Below are 19,576 nucleotides of genomic sequence, written 5' to 3'. Positions count from 1 at the left end.
TTGACTAGACAGACCTTTGTTGACAAAGCAATGTCTCTGCTTTTTAATATGCTGTCTAGGTTGGTCATAATTTTTCTTCCAAGGAGCAAACGTCTTCTAATTTCATTATTTGTGGTAGTTATGTTCCAATAAAGTCACCACAATCATGGTATTAGCAAATATTTAGCCAGTGCTTTCAGGAGAAATACAGGATTAGATTCATACCAAGCTCTGGTCACAATATCTTGTCAACTCACCAATAACCTAATTTATGTGTGTTTCTATTAAAGGTGCTTCATTTAAAATATATTGATGTCATTAACATTGAATTCGTAGCCAATAGCACTATAACATGTACCTGAATAAAGTTTATCCAACACAAGTATTTTCTTCATAAGGCACATGACAGTCTTCTTGTACTTAGGAACACTAAAGAGCACTTCAGTGTTATGCTAGAGGGGGGTATTTAATAGCAAAATCACCAACAAAAAGCACATAAGTGCAAAAAAGTGACAGACAACAAGTAGGCCACAAAAAGAACACTTGTTTATGAGAGTCGAAACAAGAAAGCAGAGCATCCCCTTGTTCAACCTCATCTGAGAACAAGCGTGTTGGACAACTTGAATTTTTTTGCTGCTCTACATGTGTACATGAATGACCACTAAAATGCCGTGAGTGTGCTCTGGACTTACAGGTCATTTTATGAGTGGGTAAATTCACAGATGTGAAATCCATGAACGATGAAAATCGACTGTACAAGGAAACCGAGGCTTAGCTGAGTGAAGTCACACAACTAGAGGCAGGCAAGGATTCAAATCTGGGATGGCCAAGGTCCAAAGCCCAGACATTTAACTCCTGCTCTTCTGCAGTCAAAGCTTCCCAAGTGGCTCAGTGGTAAAGAATCCGCCTGTCTTTGCAGGAGACACTGGGTTCAATCCCTGGGTTGGGAAGATCCCCTGGAGGAGGAAATGGCAACCCACTCCAGTATTCTTGCCTGGAGAATCCCAAGCACAGAGGAGCCTGGTGGGCTACAACCCAGGGGGTCACAAACAGTTGGATACAACTGAGCAACTGACCACACAGCACATTCTGCGTTTATTCATTCATTTAGAAATGTGCACTTAACTTTCTGTATCTCTCTTTCCCCATATTGAAAAAGCAGATGAAAAGAGAATCTTATAGGATTATTGTGAAAGGTAAAAAAAAAAGCCTACGATATAAGTTACACATTGAAAACATGATCTGTACAAATATTCATGTTAACAGCCTTCCTCTCTTTCCTGTCTCTTCAGCTGCCTCCTCCCATTATAAAAACAAATTAAAAATCTTCCACCCCACACCCCCTCTGGCTGTGACTCTCCTTGTTCTGAACTTTTCACTCTGTGGTCATTCGTTTATGTCCCAGAATGGGAAGAAAAATCTCATTTTTAATCTCATCTTAAAACCCTGTAACTATTGTGTTATACAGACCAGGAAATAGAGGCTCAAACTCAAGCCTAAGAAATGCCCCCAGGGTCACACAGCTAATAAGCAACAGAACCAGGATTGGAGCACTTGGCTTGAGTGACTTAAAAGCCAGAACTTTCCCAGCAGCTCAACATCAGCAGCCGGGAAAGGACTCGTGAAGATGGGTATAACAGAGCTGAAGAACTTTCAGGGGAGGGCAGTGCTTTTGTGGGACCATGGTGCCCTCTGCTGGCAGGAAGGGAGGGGTGTATACAGAATGCTAAGAGGACTGAGGAGAGAAAAAGTGTGGGGAGGGAGGAGAGGGAGGAAAGACTCAGGGAGGGAAAAGATGGGTTGAAGTTTCCTGGAGGGAGAAAAAGGAAGAGTCGTTTGTTTGCCTCTCAGAGGAGGGGAAGAAAATGCCAAGCCTGGGTCACTTCCTTGAAAGCATGTGTGGGCATGCCTGCATGAGTTTGTGTGTGTGTGTGTGTGTGTGTGTGTGTGTGTGTGTATGAGCGTTTCAGTATGCACCTCAGATGTTGCTCTGGATTGTTGCTAGGAGTCAGCCCACACAGAGTTCACAGGTGTGTGTGCCTGTGCAAGTGTGCATTCGAGAGCACTAGGAGGAGTTGATGTGTGTATGTGGGTGTGAATACACAGCTTGGGCAGGTGTGTGTACCTGCGAGCATGTGGGATGTGTCTGGCCATCTCGGCAGGTGCAGGTTAGGAAGCATCTGTGCCTTGCTGTGGAAGGCACACGGTTCTGGGGGGCGCTCACCTCAGCCACAGACAGCTAGCTGTCTTACTCAGATCAGGAGGGGCGTTGCTGTGGTTGGGTTGCCAGGCGGAGGCCAGAGGCTGCTGGAGCTGTGCGGAGGGAGCGGCAAGCAGCAGGGGGCAGCAGGGGCAGGCCGACCGGGTGCGGGGGGGGCGGGGGGTGGGCGGGCAGAAGGAGCCTTTAAAGCTCCTGCCCCGCCCACAGGTGAGCAGTGCCGTGAGAGCCCGCGCTGTCTCCCGCTTGCCCACTCAGTGGCAGTTCTCCTGGAGCTGTGGTCCTCTCTGGAGCCTCAGCAGATCCCTCTTACAGAACTTACTACCAGGACCCCTGACCAGGTGATGGCATAGGATAGAGACTCTCCTGTGAAAAGAGAGCAATCTGGAAACAGGTTTGGGGAGCTGGGAGGGCCATGGGAGGGTCCTGGAAGAGCCTAGGATTGGTTTGGGGTGGGGGGAGTGGAAAGTCCAGGATAAGCAGGAGCCAGGTAAGGACATGGAGTGACCCTGAAGTGGGGGAATCAGGCTCAGGGTGCCTGTGGGATGGACGCACGTGGGATGTTAGAATTTCAAAGTGTCAGGTGTTAGTAGAGGGCCTGGGCAGTACAGAGGGTTAGGGGTATCAGGATGGGAACTGGGGAAAGTCCTGACGCGTCAGAGTCCAGAGACATCAGAGTCCAGAGGCAGGAGAAGCTTGGTAATTATGTGAGTCCAGGATGCTGGAGTCTGGTATGTCAGTCCAGGCTGGGGGAGGCGGTCAGGGAGCGAGATCCTAATTCCCACATGTCTGCCTCCCAGGAGCCACCATGGGGTGCTTCAACTTCATTAAGGTCATGATGATCCTCTTCAATATGCTCATCTTTGTAAGTATGGGGGTTATGGGTTATTTAGGGTTCCCTACAGGAGTGGGTCTTAACCTGAGTAGAGCCCCAACTGGGGAATAAGAGATTGCTATGTCCACTCTTCCTGAAAGTTTCCCCTGATGATGAGATGTGGAAGTCTCCCCGAAGACTGAGTCTTGGCTCCAGGAGCAAACTAGCTGCCACACAACTTGGGGTGGAGAAGTTTAGGGGCATCCTCTCCTTCCAGGAAGTTTCAGGTTTAGAGCAGGGCAGGGTAGGCTAACAGGCTGGGGCCTCAGGGAGGGGCAGGGGTTTGCCCAAGATCACCTAGCGTGGAAGGAAATTCAGTGGCCTGTGTATGGTGGGGAGCCAAAAGCCGAGAAAGTCTGGAGATATGAGAGTAAGAGTTTCAGCTGCAAGCGGAATTTGTTGTATTTTTTCAACAAACACTGCCTAAGACTCTGTGCCCTCAGGGATCTCGGGTCCAACAGGCCAGATAGGCAACCAGTTTTCCACAGTATGTGTGGTCTGATCACAGGGTGCATTGAAGGGGCTTGAACCCTGCCTAGTCAGAGAAGACTTCTAGAAGGAAATAGCTGAGGCTAGGAATTTGCACATAGTGAGGGGGTTGGTAAAGCATGCAAAAAGGCCCAGAGGCAATGAAATCAGATATTGTTCAGAAAACCAGGAACAGACTATATAGGGCATGTTTGAGGAAGCTGAGCAATGAGGCATGAATCTAGAGATGGTGGTAAAATTGGGGAGAAATAGACAACATGAACAAAGGACAAAGCCCTTGGATGGTGGCTGAGGATGGAGGAAGGGGCAAGCAAGACAGAGGTCTTGGAGATGATGACCACATCTCCTCTCTGCTGAGAGCAAACTTGGTGGGTACTTCATCAGCAGCCGTGTACCCAGTGGACTTGCAGCTCAGGATATTTGGAAGTCATGTGCCCGTAGGTGGTCATTGAAGCCATGGGTAGGGTGAGCACACACAGGGAGAGTGAACTCCAGGAAACTCAATTTGTAAGGGATAAACAGAGAAAAGGCTGCTGCTGCTGCTGCTAAGTCGCTTCAGTCGTGTCCGACTCTGTGCGACCCCAGAGATGGCAGCCCACCAAGGCTCCCCCGTCCCTGGGATTCTCCAAGCAAGAACACTGGAGTGGGTTGCCATTTCCTTTTCCAATGCATGAAAGTGAAAAGGGAAAGTGAAATCGCTCAGTCATGTCCGACTCCTAGTGACCCCATGGACTGCAGCCTACCAGGCTCCTCCATCCATGGGATTTTCCAGGCAAGAGTACTGGAGTGGGGTGCCATTGCCTTCTCCGAGGAAAGGCTACCAGGAAGCAAATAGAGAAAGAGCATAAGGAAGCAAAGCAGGAGAGCAAGGTGTCAGAAAGTCAAGGAGGATACACCCATGGCTGAGCACAGGTTGTCACCAGAGACCTCAAAGCCACAGGAGACTGGGTGAGAGTGAGCAAAGGATGAGGAAGTGGAGACATGAAGTGTAGGTGAATTTGGAGGAATTGGGCTAGGGGTGAGGACAGTCTCTGTTGATGGTGTGGCCTGTGCCTTGGGCTTCTTCTCCTTTCAGGGAACTAGCCTTTATCCCTGTATCTGAAGAAGGCAGCAGGATTGCAGGGATCTGGAGCACAGGGGTTCTGGCCCAAGGGGGTTAAAGGCAAATCCGGTTTGGTTTCTGGCCTCTGTTGCCCAGGCCTTGCCAGACTGGGCAGGGCTGGCCTCCGACTCCTTGAAATCTGACCCCACAGGCTAGAAGCCCAGTCTTGTGTCCTTGGGCAAACATGCCTGGGATCCACCCACAACCTGCCACCTCGCTCCTGGTTCCAGCCTCAGTTTCCATAGCCGGAAAGTGGGGACTGGACACCTGGGTGGTGTCAGGCTGATTCATCCACTGAAGCACTGGGTCAGCGAGGCTTTGCTCTAAGAGCTGTGGGAACTGGGCAGGGCCCTCCTTTCCAGTCTTGGCCTCAGGATCACCTCTGAGGTGGGGTAGAGCCTCTCAGAGCTCTGGCTGTACTCCATCTCTGGTGCCTCAATTTCCACTTGTGTGGCAAGGAGAGGTCTAAGCTGGTCCTGGAAGAGACCCAAATGGGGGGCCTTAGGGTGGGTGTCCCTTCTTACCATTGCCCTCTCCAAGGTTGGAAGCAGGTGTTAAACCTCAGCCACACCTCTGTTGCTATAGTGACTGTTGAACCTGCTCAATGCTACCACCCTCCTCTTTCTGCCTATCAGAGAACCAAGGTGTTCCAGGCACCTATAACCCAGAAGCGAAATGGGGGGGAGGTGGCTGCTGGCCGGGGGTGGGGGGTGGGGGGGAGGGGCAGGTGTTCACCTGCTTGTTTGCACTTCAAGCTATGTGGCAGGACCCTGGCAGTGGTAAGGGAAAGCTTTGCCCCTCCCCACACCGTGGCTATTTCTGGAATCCCTGGTCCCATTTACATCTGCCTAGATGTGCAGCCTGCTGCTGACTGCAGATGTCCCAGCTCCCATCTTTTTAGCTCTAAAGATGAGTCACAACTCCCTACAGGATGAGTTTTTGGACTCCATACCCAATAAATGGGAAAGTTTCTCATCTCCCATCTTCCTAACTGAGCTGTGTGATAGGGAGCTGCCTGACAGCACTCTTTCAAAGTCTGCCTCTCTGTCCCCAGCTATGTGGTGCAGCCCTGTTGGCAGTGGGCATCTGGGTGTCGGTTGATGGACCATCCTTTGTGAAGATCTTTGGGCCGATGTCATCCAGTGCCATGCAGTTCGTCAACGTGGGCTACTTCCTCATTGCAGCCGGTGCTGTGCTCTTCGCTCTTGGTTTCCTGGGCTGCTACGGTGCCCAAACTGAGAGCAAGTGTGCCCTCATGACGGTGTGTCAAACCCAGCTCCACAGGCCCATGACCAAAGCCCAGGGTCCCCTCACCCTTGACACTAGGCCCTGGGGATCCCCAAACCCTGCTCTGGATTCCAAGGGTCTCAGCAAACGGGGCCCCTGCCTTGTTTTCATGGTGGGGTGGGAGGGCAGAGCACGATTAGGGTAAGGAAAGCATGAGAGGCTCTCTCTCCCTAAAACTCAGATCCCTGTTCTCCACTCAGTTCTTCTTCATCCTCCTCCTCATCTTCATTGCTGAGGTTGCAGCTGCTGTGGTCGCCTTAGTGTATACTACATTGGTGAGGAACAGGGATGAGGCAAAGGGGTACCACTGGGCAAGCCCTGAGAGGGGGCCACACCCTCCCCACCAGGCTGTAAACACTGGCCTTCCGCACCCAGGCTGAGAACTTCCTGATGGCGGTGGTGGTGCCTAATATCAAAAAAGAGTACGGTTCCCAAAAAGACTTCACTCAAGTGTGGAACTCCACCATGGCAGGGGTAAGGTGGGCTGAGGGAGACTTGGGGGTGGGGAGAAATAAGCAAGGTCCCTCTGATCATCTTCTCTTCATCTCCAGCTTAAGTGCTGTGGCTTCACCAACTACACAGATTTTGAGGGGTCACCCTATGTAAGAAAGAACGGTACCTTTCCCCCATACTGTTGCTATGACAGTGTCAATAACTCGTTCATGGAACCCTGCAACAATTTCACCGCCCATAACATGAGTGTACAGGTAAAGGTTGGCCTAGGAGGTTGGGATGCTTTAACGACCTCAGGGTGCTGAATGAGAATGGGAGCAGCTGCTGACTATAGATGCTCTCTCCCCTCCCCCAAGGGATGCTTCAAACAGCTTCTGTATGACATCCGAACCAATGCAGTCACTGTGGGTGGTGTGGCAGCCGGAATTGGGGGCTTGGAGGTAAGGAGAGGAGCTTGGGGCAGGATATCCCCCACCCTGGTTCAGGGCTGCTTGACCCACCTCTGAGGCCTCTCTGGAAGAGACAGACTTCTAACAAAGCTTCATGATCAGTGTCTGGTGGGACAGGGGACTAAAGTTTAAGGACCCTGATATGTCTCTTCATCTCTCCCTATTCCTTTCCCACCAGCTGGCTGCCATGATTGTGTCCATGTATCTGTACTGCAATCTGGAATAAGTTGGCTTCTCCTTCCACCACTGCTGCTGTCGTATGAGAACTGTGAAGAGGCGATGACCAGGGTGGGGACAGGATCTAACAGTGTCTCTTGGGCCGGAGTTGACCTAACTTTGTTCCTCTGGACTCGGGGCCAAATGGACACCACCCCCTTCAACTGAAGCCTGACATTTCCTTCTATTGGTGGGTTTGGGGTCCTCCTATTCCAGAGCCCCTAAGGTAGCCAATCCTCTTACCCACTCCTCCAGTCTGTCCCTTAAACACTTGATACCCTCTCAGAGCAAGGCGGGGGGGTGCTCTTGGGGATCCCAGTACTCCACAGGGGGGATTAGAGAAAGGCAGCCCATAGCATGAGCATATACAAAATCAGCAGTTACAGAGCGGATGTGTAGAAGGCAGTTCAGAACTCATAAACCCATTAAAATGTTTATCTGGACTCTGTGTATCCTTGGGGAGAGGGACCTCAAACTTGTCTACACTGGCCTCAAACGCCTGTGGGGTTGTTGACTCAGAGGCTCCTGGGAAGGCAGCAGAAGGGAAGTGGCATGGAGGCGGGCCGCTATTTCTCACCTTCATTTGGATTGCAGACCTGGAAGGGAGCTTAACAAGAATGCCCAAGAGGTCATTGAAGGAGGTGGCAGGGGCTGAGCCAGTCTGCAGCCCTATAATGTGGGAGGACTTTGGCCTGAAACTACCCCTTCCTGGGTAGAGGCACTGGACTGGAAAACTATGAAAATAACAAGCTTGTGCCCAAATAGGGGGCAGGGAGACTAAAAATACTGCCAGGGCAATGGAAGAGGGTCATTCCTTAAGTTCTGGGAAGCCCTCCAGAAGCCCCCACCAGGGCACCCAAGCTGCCTACCCTTCCCAGGCAGGCAGAGCCCCACACCTGTCCCTGCTTTGGGGACATCAGAAAGAATTTCATTTACTCTCTTTCTTGGTCACCCAGTGCTCTATAGATCTGATCTCTTATTTAGTCTTAACTACCCCATGTTCCAGAAACTGGGCCTAGAGAGCCCAAGTGACTTGTTCCAGGCCCACAACCTCCTATGAAAAGCTGGGCCTGGATTTGGGTCCAGCCCATCTGACTCCAGAGCCAGGTGGGGTCCTGGCTGACATGGTGGCATGATTCACTTTTAAGTCACAACATCCCAGACAACCATCTGATCACTGCTGCAGAAGAAAGAGCACTAAGGTGGGAGGCCGTGGCCAGAGGGTATGGTGTCTACCTCCAAGCCAAGCCCAGCCTGGCAAACCAGGCCTCCTTGCCTCCCTTTCACCCTTCGATCCTTCTTCCCAGGCTTTACTAGGACAAGCCAGAACCATCACTTGCCCTGAGTCCAAAAAAGAACTGCAACCTTGCCAGTGCAACACGGTCCAAGAGCTAGTCTTCACGGCCCAGATCAGGAGTCTGCTGGGGAATGGGCAGGTGGAGTACTCGGAACCCATCCCACCTTTCTATGCCTCATACTGCCCAACCCCCAGTTGCATACATAGAGGCTGCAAGGGATTTGTTTGCCCTGGGCGGGCCTCGTCCACCTCATTACAGGTTAATTGCTCCTCAACCTGGCTTTTGTGGCACCTCGAACACTATCTCTACCTCCGGCAAACACTGAAGGCGTCATGGTGGCGAGAAATGCTGGAGCCACATACCATCCCTGCCATTACTGAGCAGGGCTCCAGGCACCAGTGGAGAGGCAGGGGCAGAGAGCTGATGACAGGGCGGAGTTCCTGCCAGTTCCTGCCTCCTTGGCCAAAAAGCTCCATATAAGGAGCTCATCCAGCTCACTTTACAAGGGCTCTGCAGGCAGACCCCTTCTCAAACTGTCCTATACACACTTTCATGAACTTAAGTCCTTCACAGATTCCCCAGTTGCCATGCCTTGGGCTGTATCAACTACTCCTCTGGATAATATCTTCCATCTTCTGGCAGGCTTGCATGATTTACATCTTCTCTGGATCACTGGTTGGGTAGGAATCTGATGAAAATGATAGCTTTTCCCCAGAAAAACGCTCAGATACGGAATCTGTATACAAAGTACCCTAAGGGCCACAGGCATCCTTGTTCTTGCGTCTCCATCTGCAGTGCACTCCTCACTTCCTGCATGAGGGACATTCAGCTCTGTCTTGCCCACTTCCTTCCCACATGCACTATCCTCACCTGCTCCCCATCACCTCCTCATCCCCACCTATTCCATTTTGCTCTCTCTTGCTCCATTTCTGGGGACAGGTCCTCTGGCCCAGATGAACTTGGCAGGAAACAGTAGGATGGTTAATTGAACAGTGGGAACGGGGCGTGGGGTGGCTGCTCTGAGTTCAGGCCCAAGTAGCGGGCAAAGGTCAGGCTCAGTTGTTCTAGGGTGGACCTTAAGTAAAAATCTTGGAGTTTGAGACTCGGGCATCCCCTGGTGGCCAAAAGGCACTAGTGAAAGTCGCTCAGATGTGTCTGACTCTTTGTGACCCCGTGGACTATACAGTCCCTGGAATTCTCCAGGCCAGAATACTGGAGTAGGTAGCTTTTCCCTTCTCCAGGGGATCATCCCAACCCAGGGATCGAACCCAAGTCTCCCACTTTGGAGGTGGATTCTTTACCAGCTGAGCCACAGGGAAGCCCAAGTGGAAAATAACCCTGTGGAGGATAGTAAAGAAAACTCACCATCTATCATCACCATTCTCTCTCCCACCCATCCGTGTGTGTGTGTGTCTCTCTCTCTCATACACACACAGTCACGAGACACATCCCCAGAGCTTTTCTCCTTTTTTAATCAATGACCACCTTATCCAGCTTTGGAAATCTGGACAAAGAGGAGGCTGAGAAGAGGCCTGGTTCAGTGTCTGAGGGTCTCTGAGTGAGTCTGCATCAGCAGGTGGGCCCCAGGTGGGCCTGTCCATGGGTTGGGCACAGCAGTTTCCTGAGTAAGAGCCTGCCCCACCCTCAGGGCAGCACCCCAGTCCAAGAAAAAAAAAAAAAAAAAATCAAGGCCCTCCAGGCTTCAGCTGTTTCCAAGGTCCTCAGGACAGTCAATAAATATGTTAGATTCTGAGTCAGGCCTGGGAGGAGGGAGTATGCAAAGGGCAGGATGGGCTGCCCAAGGATCCCAGTGATTCCCAGGTACTCTCCTGCCCTTTCCCGACAAGGAAGTAAATAAATAGACCTCCAACTCAGGAGCAGAGGAACCCTCCCCTGGGAGTTAGTAATTAAGTCTCATGTTAAAAACAAACCAGACCCAGCCCCTGCCAGTGTCTACAAAATCCTACAGGATTGGGTAAAGGGCTAGCCTGCCTGGGGGTACACAGTACCCAGCCCTGCAGGTTCCTGGAGGAGGTCTCATGTCTGTTCTGCAGCTCCTGGGCCTCCCTCCTCCTTTGGGGGTGACTCCAAGAAAATTGGGGTGATTGATGGTGGCTTCTTCATCCTGAGAAGAGAATAGGAATGTGGACAGAGAAGCGGTCACTAGCTACATCCCCTAATCCCATCAGTCTTCCATTTCCCAGGACAGGATAGGGTCACTCACGAGTACGGGGAGGCTGGGACCCCCACCACCAGGAAGTGGTTCTTCTTCCGAAACAGTCTCCACAGGCCCCGGTGGTTGCCACGCACATCCAGGTCCCAGATTCGGAGGCACTGGGGGTGGGGGAGGGGGGCCGACAAAGGCATAGGTCAGAGAGCTGTGGTGAGGGCCCGCAGCGCCACCCCCCTCAGCAGCCTTCTCAATTTGCAAGAGACAGCATCTTCAAGACTATGAATTTGTGACAGGGGCTAGAAGAGAGGCTCTGAGACTATGAAGAGAAGGTTCTGAAGTAGAGGAGTCCAGAAAGGCTCCCTGTATCTTGGGGAGGGGTATTCCTGGGGGAGGTGTGGTATTGGAGCACCTTGGCAAGCTGAGTCCAGGTGGTGAAGTCATCATCCTTCTCCATCCGGATAAAGGCCACGTAGGTGTGGCCCTCTGTGTCTGGCAGGAAAGAGTCTTCACAAGGGTTCTTGCTGTGGTCCAGAACCTCTGCTTCGCTGCAGCAGGGGGCGGGGGAGAAAGGCCAAGACAAGGCCCACCTCGTGACTGTGTCACACAGACCCTTGCTTTTAATGCTCTACTGTGGCTATCTTGAACTTCTTAATAATTTTTGAACAAGGGACCCTGGTTTTCATTTTGCACTGGACTCCAAACTCTGGGGCCAAGACTCCCAGTATGTGACATCTCCTCACTCCCTGACACATCCCTCACTGCCCTCAGCCATACCTGAGCAGCCTGTGAACTTCCACTTCATAAGCATCCTTCTTCAGACTGAAGGAGAGGAAGAACTGAGTCGGGGGGGAGAAATCAGTGCAGGGGAGGGGTAGCCCCTTAAGGGACCACATGTGGGTCGGGGGCAACAGGGCTGGGGTAAATACACAAGCCCCAGGGTGGAAAGGGCCTGTCAAGTACTGGTCATCGAGGCTCCTAGACCTCCCCTTTGCTGTCCGCAGCCTCTACCTGTCCACGTTCCTGAGCTGGACACCTGGAACCGTGTTGAACTTGTGCTTCTTGAAGTAGGCCTCCTGGAATGGATGTGAAGGTAAGAAGCAGGGCCTTATCTTGGCTGGCCTACACCTGCTGCAGACCCACCACACATCCACAAGACCCACAGATGAAGTCCTAGACCTATAAAAGCCTCTCTAATTTCCTCGTCTTCCCCATCCTCTCGGCAGTATGCTACGAGCTTTAATCTGGCTCCACCATTGCCAGACAGTTCACACTGGCATCTCATGCTACTGGCCCCTGAGCTAGTCCTTATCTCCAGCAGTTCTCCCTGGGCCTGCTGTTCTAAGGCCACAGAAGCTGGGAATGAGGCCTGCAGAGCGACAGGTTGGACTGGGAGGGAGGGAACTTTATGACTAAGGAGCTGAGGGTGAGGGAAATGAGGTCACTCCCTGTTCCTCTCAGAGATGAGTGGGGGTCTTATAGTAACCAGCCTCAGAAGGCCCTCTTGGCTTCTAAGAGGTCCCAAAGTGGAAGCTGTCCATTCCTTCACACTGGGTTTTCTCAAGGTCTCCCTGGCTATAACTGGGGAGTGGCCTTTTGGACACAGCCATGAAGGGGTGGGGACTGGGGCCCTCCCTGTTCACTTCAGGCTGAGGCTTCAGCCTCAGCACTTATAAGGATAGGAGAGAGCACAATTTGCAGGGCTGGACGAGTGCGTGGCAGCAGAAATACCCTCCCCACACCCACAGTCTAGTGCTAAGAATAGCAATAATAAAAATAATACCAGCTGACCCTTATATAATGTTTACAGTCCAAAGCATATTACGCATACTAACTTCTTTAAGCTTCACAACCCTATGAGGTAGGTGGTATTTTTATCCTCCTTTCTCAAATAAAGAAACTAATGCAAAAGGCAGTTACTAACAATTTCCCAAGGCTAACTGGCTAGTGAGTGGCAGAGCTGAGCCCATGTTCTTGCCCCATCTACCACACTGTACTCCCCGCCCCAACACCCGTGCTTCCCACTCACATGGAAGTAGCCATTCATGTTGAGGCCAACGATGCCAAAGTGGTAGGATCGGGACACGTCAGGGATAATGCATTCTCGGCCTCGGCGTTGTTCCGGCATCCGCATCCACATGTCCCAGTCCCAGAGCTGGCAGTGTGGAAGACAATGGGAGTTTAGAGGTTCGAGCTGGCAGGGGATTCCAAGCCTACCCACCCTCCCCTGCCAGGGCACCTTTTCTGGTGTGGGCCACTTGGGTTCAAGCTCCTCCTTGTACAAGGACTTCCTGAGCACCCAGCCCAGCCCAGGCATGGTCTCCACACGATACAGCAGTGCTGGGTCCTCTGCCGTGTGCTCATAGCCCTGTGGACAGGCGGCCACGAGAGGAGGTCTTAGCTTGGGGCCTCTGCCCATCCCTCAGCTGACCCCTGGCCGCTCAGCCTACCTGGTCATTCCAGGCAGAGATACAGTACAAGCTGTCGTCCTCCTCCAGCAGGTGGATGGATTGGCTCAGGAAACTGAGAGGCAGGGTCCAGGGGTTCAGAGAGGGGCAAGGACAAACCGAGTCACACAGTGATGCTGGGAGAGCTGGAGACGGGACTCAGGAGTCATGCCTCCCCCCACCTTCCCCTCAAACCCCATTCATCCCTTCCGTTTCCATTCATCCTTTCTGCTCTCTCCTGCTGCCCCCACACCGGCCAGCCTACCTTTGCTCAGGCATCCCCCCCCACTTTGGAGACTGGTTCCTCCAGAAAGCTTTCTAAGAGCCCCCACTGGAGTTGGGGGCTTCTTCCCTGGAGACCCAGTCAAGCAAAGAGGCCCCATGCAGCTTGGAGCTGCATGGAGGAGGATCCCTCTCACCTGAAAAAATCCACAGCAATGTCCAGGTCCTCTTCCAGAACCACAGCAAACTTGGCTTCCTAAAGCGGGTGGGGGACAACATGAGCCCTAGGGAGCTTTCTCATCCCATGTCTCTCCCACCTCCATCCACTTCTCAGGCCACACTGCCCCCATTTTTCATATCAGGAGGATGAGGCCCAGGGAGAGGAAGAGCTTGCTATATGGTAAGACCAGACTTATGCTCACTTTCCCCATCTAGGTCCAAGAGTTTTGTCCTTACTACTCACCGGAAACAGGTTGAAAGTGGCAGTGAGGCTGGCCTTGTAGTGCTGGGTGGGGAGTAGGAAGAGGGCACGTGAGCTTTGGGGTGGACAGTGGGGCCAGATGTCCACCCCTTCCATCCTTGCCCAGGTGGTACCTGAGACACACGGGCGTTCTTGATGCTGATGGGAGTGTGCTGGATGCCCCTCAGACCAAACAGCGCCACCACATCCATCGGCTCCTAAGGGGCACGGCCATCATGTGAGCCCCCCACCTCAACTCCACCCCCTGCCCACCTCTGCAGGTTCTGTCTCGTCAAGCCCTGCATGTTTCACAGCCCTTGCCTGGGCTGTCTCCCCTGCCAGGCCTCTGTGATCATTGCTACTCAGTACCTGCAACCCTGCACTCTGCTCTGCCCAAAGCCCCCAAGCCCCACTCACCTCATAGTAGCCATCGATGAAAACTGTTATCATCTGGGGAGACACCCCCTGGGCTGAGAGTAGAGAGCGCAGCATCCTGGGGAGCCCAGGGATGGATTAGACCTCTTTGTCCCCCCAAAATCAGGACTCCTCTATACTTACAGATGGGCCCCAACTCCCCATGTTCACCCACATAAGTGAATGGACCCATAATCTGTTGCCTTTCCACCCACCTCAAGCATTCTTCCTGCAGATACATGAGCCTGGGGTTCCCACCACTAGCAACCTCCTGTTTGGTGCTAGATACAGCCACTCCCGGGCTCACCTGTACAGGTAATTGGGCCGGTTCCCTGCAATGACAGCCACAGGCACATTGAGGACCTTGTTGTCTGGGAGCTGAGGGAGAAAGAGTGTTCAGCTCTTGCCTTGTTTTCTCTTCAGACTGGGATTCCCCACCTGGGGAAGAGTCTTGAGGGAGAGGGGGACTCAAGGGAAAAGGCAGAGGGCTTCCCTGTCTTGGCCCCTCCACACACTCAGCTCAACTCCATCTCCAGGCCTTTGCTCACATGGTCTGCTCCTTCCCCCCAACCGGGATCCCCCATCTTTCAGAGTCCAGTATAAATCAGCTCCTGGTTCCCTCCAGGCTGGGGCAGGAAAAGCCCAACCGGGACCTTTCCTGGGGCCTCTTGCCTAGCTGGGGAAGAGTCCGGGACTCACTGCCTAAAGCCCCACTCACTGGGTCAGGGCTGAACTCGATGGGTGTGGGGTCCTTGCAGCTGCACACGCTCCCATAGCCCTCAACTTTGCTGCAGAAGCGGCGGCGGCGACGGTTCAGCTCTGTGTCTGCCCAGTGGCACTCTGCCTCTGAGGTGGGGGGAAAAGATGAGGTCAACAGGATGGGAGAATGAGGCCAGTGTGGTTTGGAGAACACCAGACACGCAGTTGAGAATGCAGCCCTGTAAAGAGAACCCAGATGCCCACCCCCAGCCCAGACACTGCCCTGGAGCCCAGCCCCCACTGACCCCACCTTCAGCTGAGCTCAGCGGCACATCTGTCTTCAGCAGAACTGGATCCCCCCAGGAGGAGAGGGCAGGTGACTTAGAATGTTTCTCCCCGAGCACAGGACCTGGCAGGGGGCAGAAATGAGGGGCAATGGGGGCCCTAGATCCAGGCTCTAGTGCTGGATCTTCTTCCCATCTCCTGGCCCAGCTTCATCCAGCCCACCAGCACCAACTCTGCTCGGACCCCTATCCCACCCCATCTCCTGGAGTTCTGCTCCTCCCAGGCCCTGAATACTACAGGGTGGATGCCTATGGTGCTGGCACCTCCTTTTCGTCCCACGAAGGCCCAGGTGTCCCTCCAGCCCAGGGCAGGGCCAGCCTGGCTGCCTAGGCTCCTCAGCAGAGCCTTGGCGGTGTCCTTGAGGTGGAAGGAGCCCTCGTCCTAGGAGACCAGAGAAGGTGATCAACCTGACTGGCACAGCTCCAGGAGACCTGGCCTCAGGGAATACTAACTACAGGTCAAGCACCATGTAAAATCTTTTACTTAAATCAGCTCACTGAATTATCACATCCCAGAAAACTGAAGGCTTAGATTCTGAGACTCACCCAAGGTCACCAGGCTAAGCAGTCGTTATCATGGTCCCACACAGTACCCACCTCTGTCCCCTGCCACCTCCCTGCCCTCCCCCATCCTGCTCCATCTCCACTGGCAGCCTTGTTCCGCAAGCATGCCAAGCACCTTTCCAATTAGGGGTCTTTGTGCTTGCCTTTCCATCTAGAATGCTCTTTCTCCAGATATTCACAGGGCTCACTTCTCACTACTTCCAGCTTTCTGTGCACAGGTCATTTCCTTATAGAGGCCTTCCCTTTCTAAAACGCACTCCATCACCCTGTCTCCCTTGCTTAATTTTCTTCTTCATATAAGTTTTCGTTTCCTGACATTATAGATTTATCTGGCTGCTTTCTGTTGATCTTGCCCTGTGGGTATAAACTCCATAAGGGGAGGGACTCTGTTGTGCTCTCCACTGACAAGTCTGGGATTGGAACCTGGTCACCTTCCTCCAGAGGCTTTTGCCACTCTGCCATATTAGGGGCACGAACCCAGGGCCACAAGCAGAGTTGAATTAGGGGCACTGGGAATGGGGCCAAGGCCGAGTCACTGACCTTGACGGTGCAGATGAGCACTCGGCCAGGTGCCACCATGTTGAGGAACAGCACCATGGCCTCATCCTCATGAGGTGAATAGGTGTCAAACACTCGCTTTGCCATCACATGGCCCTGGCAGGAGACACAGCTCCTGTGAGTTAGTGTCACCAGCAAGGAGGGCTTAGCTACGGCCCTCTAGGTCCCCTACCCTGAGAACCTCACCGTGGCCTGGTTGAGGACGATGACGTGGATGCCCCGGCCCTGCTCCTGGGCCTCATCCTCCAGCACCTGCAGAGTAGTGTAGACAAGGACAAACTCTTCATTCTGGCATTTGAGGTCTCTCTGTCTATGGGCACTTACAGAAACAGCTGCATGAAACAAAACCTCCGCTCCTTCCTCTGCCTCTGGTCACATAGTTCTCTTCAGACCCAGCTTGAAGCCCAGCTCTTCAGGAAGTCTCCATAGTTCTCCCATGAAAAGAGATCCCATCTTTCTACTCCCGCTGTCATGACTTTTAGAGCCCTTGACTATCTCTGCCTCATGCTGGAGCTATCACAGTTTATCTGACTGAACCCCTCAAAGTAGAGGCCAGGTCTGGTTACCTCTGGATTCCCAGTGTCCAGACCAAGGCCAAGATCAAAGAAGGCAGCAGGAAGTAGTTACAAAATAAATAAATCAATAAAGTAACTGCCTACTAATATTAATTATCACTTTTGATAATACCCGCTGCTGCTGCTGCTGCTGCTAAGTCGCTTCAGTCGTGTCCGACTCTGTGCGACCCCATAGACGGCAGCCCGCCAGGCTTCCCCGTCCCTGGGATTCTCCAGGCAAGAACACTGGAGTGGGTTGCCATTTCCTTCTCCAATGCATGAAAGTGAAAAGTGAAAGTGAAGTCGCTCAGTCGTGTCCTACTGTAGCGACCCCATGGACTGCAGCCTACCAGGCTCCTCCGTCCATGGGATTCTCCAGGCAAAAGTATTGGAGTGGGGTGCCATTGCCTTCTCCGTAATACCCGCTACATATGATATATTTCATATACTTTACACCAGGCACCAGCCCACTCACCGTGGTGCCGTCCACTGCCACATACACTTTGCTGCGGCTTGAGTATACCTCCACATCCAGGACACGTCGGGGACCACTGCCTCTGCGCCGTGGAGGCTCCAATCGGCCCAGGGCCTCATCTGTTGGGGTGTGACAGGTCTTAGAGATGGTCCCTCCAGCAAAATCTGGGATCTGCCTGCCATTTCAGTCTTAGGATCCCAGGGGACCTCCCTCCACCGCCAATCCCAGCCTCAGTCTGGCCCTACCATAGTCTTGTTCTGGCTCCAGGTCTTCACTGGCCTCGCTGATAGCTCGTCGTGTGTCCAGGATCAACTTGATGTTGACAATGACGGTCACCAGTAGGAAAAGCACGGCTCCTGTCTGAGGGGATGGGTGGGGATGATAAAGAGGTGTACCCCCTCCAGATCACTGAGGGTCTTCCTGAAGTGAGGGCTCTGGCTGAAGCAATGACATGGGGAGAACCTGGGTTTGCCTGTCCTCTCTCTGTATGACCAGTTCTACTGCCCCAGACCAGGGTCCGGTTTCATAACCACCTCCTTCAGAGGCCCACCCCTTCCATCAGGGCGCTCCCTACCCAGGACTCCTGTATTCTTCCACTGGAGGCCTTGAGTCCCTTGGTCCCCTCCACAATTAGTTCCTAGAGATGGAGCCAGTCCCAGAGAACCACACGGGGAACTGGAAGACCTGGGTCCTAGCCCTGCCTGTCTGACAGGTGTGTACCCTGGGCAAAGCCTTCCTGATCCAACTTCAGCTTTGTCAGAAGCCTAGGAGGTTGTACTTGGGTTCTGATTCCAGAACTCTGGGCCTGAACCACTACCTGGCAGGGACGGGAGACAAAGAGGTTTCCCCTCTAGGAAGCTGCTGCCTCTTTCTGGGGTGGGGCCAGCCAAGGTAGGTCCCGTGCCCACAGTCTAGGCTGGGGGCAAAGCTGAGAGGGAGCCCCTGGGAGTTTGGGGACACCTCTATACCTGACAGAACCTCCGCAGGGCCCGCTGGTTGGTCAGTTTATACTTCCAGGTAAGATACCAGCTCCGCTTTTTTCGCGCCCCAAAGGGCTTGATGAGGGGGCTGGGCTTCCAGTCGTCCATGTCGTATGGGGGATCACCACTGTCCTGGCCAACCCATGCCTGCAGCAATCTGAGGAGACCAGAGGGTCACATGGGGTAAGGTGTTCTTCCCAGAGTCTGATGTTTTCTCCGGGAGATGAGGGAGGACCTCCCAGTAATTATTCCCTGCAGGCATCCATGCTCTGTGACCCAGAGAAAGTAGCTCAACTACTCTGGAAAGGAAACCTTCGAAGGGGTCAGAACACCTGCAAACTCCCCTGTGGCTGGAGAAACTGACAGGACTGCTCACGGTCCCGGGGGTGGAAGCCAAATAATCGGCTCTCAGGCTCATCAGTCCCTAAAAGAACAAAGCCCCAGACCTTCCTAATGCTCGGGTGAGCAAAGGGCAGCGAACTCCCAACATCACCATTCTCTATCCGCTTCGGCCCTCGCCCCCTCCGATCTGGCCTTGCTTTCTTCCTCCCGGGGCTCGGGGCTGCCCGAGCAGTCGGGGGATCCGCCCGGGCCACGCCACCCCTCCTGGACCCCCGTCCAGAGACACTCACATCTCAAGGAGCCCTGGCCCCGTTCGAGCCCCACTCGGGCCCGCACAGCTCGGCCCGGAGCACCGCGGCCTCCGCCTCCTCCATGCCGCTCGCGGCCCCGCCCCGGCCCGGCCGGCCCGCCTCCCCGCTTCCGCCGCCGCAGCCGCCGCGGGGTGAGAGGGCGGCGGGCGGCGCTTAGGGCGGCGGCTAGTGTCTGCTGCCCGCGAGTCCTGCTAGTGTTCGGTCCCTCGGCTGCTTTGCAGCCGGCTGGCCGGGTGGGCGGCTGCGGGGAGCCACTTCCCGGCCCCCAGTACCGCGTGATGGCAAACCCGATTCGAGTCGGAGTCCTGGAGCCTTGGACTAGACCGCGTTGCGCGCCAGAGTCAGAAAGGCGACAGGCCTGGAACATAGACACCCACCTCTTTTTGCTTGGGCGAGGCTGCACCTAGGTCTAGTGTATGTGAGGCCATTGAAGACTACGGGGAATTAAAACCCGGTTATACCACTCTCCTAGACCTTGGGCAGGTCATTTCACGTCTCAGCATAGGTTTCCTTCTCTGTGAAATGAGGATGCCCTTACACGATGCATACTGCATGGCAGTCACTGTTCTAAGTAAGCACCGCACTATATTAATTCATCTAATTCCACAACAACTCCAAGAGGTAGGAACTATTACTATCCCAATCATAGAGACAAAGAAAATGAAGCTCAA

The 19,576-nt window shown here is 53.5% G+C and overlaps 2 protein-coding genes across 3 annotated transcripts; one reads left to right on the top strand and one right to left on the bottom strand.

The window, feature by feature from the left end:
- The first annotated feature begins 2,407 nt into the window (after window positions 1-2,407).
- TSPAN1 (tetraspanin 1) lies at window positions 2,408-7,249 on the top strand. Its single transcript, XM_005894215.3, has 8 exons — window positions 2,408-2,538; window positions 2,998-3,062; window positions 5,717-5,923; window positions 6,150-6,224; window positions 6,325-6,423; window positions 6,501-6,656; window positions 6,759-6,842; window positions 7,030-7,249. The coding sequence occupies exons 2-8, from the start codon at window positions 3,006-3,008 to the stop codon at window positions 7,075-7,077; spliced, it is 726 nt and encodes a 241-aa protein (XP_005894277.1). The 5' UTR covers window positions 2,408-2,538; window positions 2,998-3,005; the 3' UTR covers window positions 7,078-7,249.
- Window positions 7,250-9,819: 2,570 nt separating this feature from the next.
- Window positions 9,820-19,028, bottom strand: POMGNT1 (protein O-linked mannose N-acetylglucosaminyltransferase 1 (beta 1,2-)). 2 transcript variants are annotated; one of them, XM_005894217.2, is made up of 22 exons: window positions 18,885-19,028; window positions 18,241-18,409; window positions 17,518-17,632; window positions 17,273-17,391; window positions 16,430-16,495; window positions 16,226-16,339; window positions 15,386-15,503; window positions 15,088-15,186; window positions 14,797-14,924; window positions 14,386-14,456; window positions 14,082-14,157; window positions 13,799-13,882; window positions 13,668-13,709; window positions 13,402-13,460; window positions 12,986-13,058; window positions 12,775-12,903; window positions 12,565-12,690; window positions 11,547-11,611; window positions 11,313-11,357; window positions 10,948-11,083; window positions 10,590-10,699; window positions 9,820-10,490 (listed from the first exon to the last, which is right to left on the bottom strand). In XM_005894217.2, exons 2-22 carry the CDS (start codon window positions 18,358-18,360, stop codon window positions 10,403-10,405), a joined length of 1,983 nt encoding a protein of 660 aa, XP_005894279.1. In that variant the 5' UTR covers window positions 18,361-18,409; window positions 18,885-19,028; the 3' UTR covers window positions 9,820-10,402. The 2 variants fall into 2 exon arrangements, with proteins under 2 accessions (XP_005894279.1, XP_070224224.1); XM_070368123.1 differs by lacking the exon at window positions 13,799-13,882.
- Window positions 19,029-19,576: the final 548 nt, after the last annotated feature.

The sequence above is a fragment of the Bos mutus genome, chromosome 3 (assembly GCF_027580195.1).
Source record: "Bos mutus isolate GX-2022 chromosome 3, NWIPB_WYAK_1.1, whole genome shotgun sequence".
In the NCBI taxonomy this organism is placed as follows: Eukaryota; Metazoa; Chordata; class Mammalia; order Artiodactyla; family Bovidae; genus Bos; species Bos mutus.
Note: the sequence above shows the minus strand (reverse complement) of the source record. Positions and strands in the feature narration are given on the sequence as shown.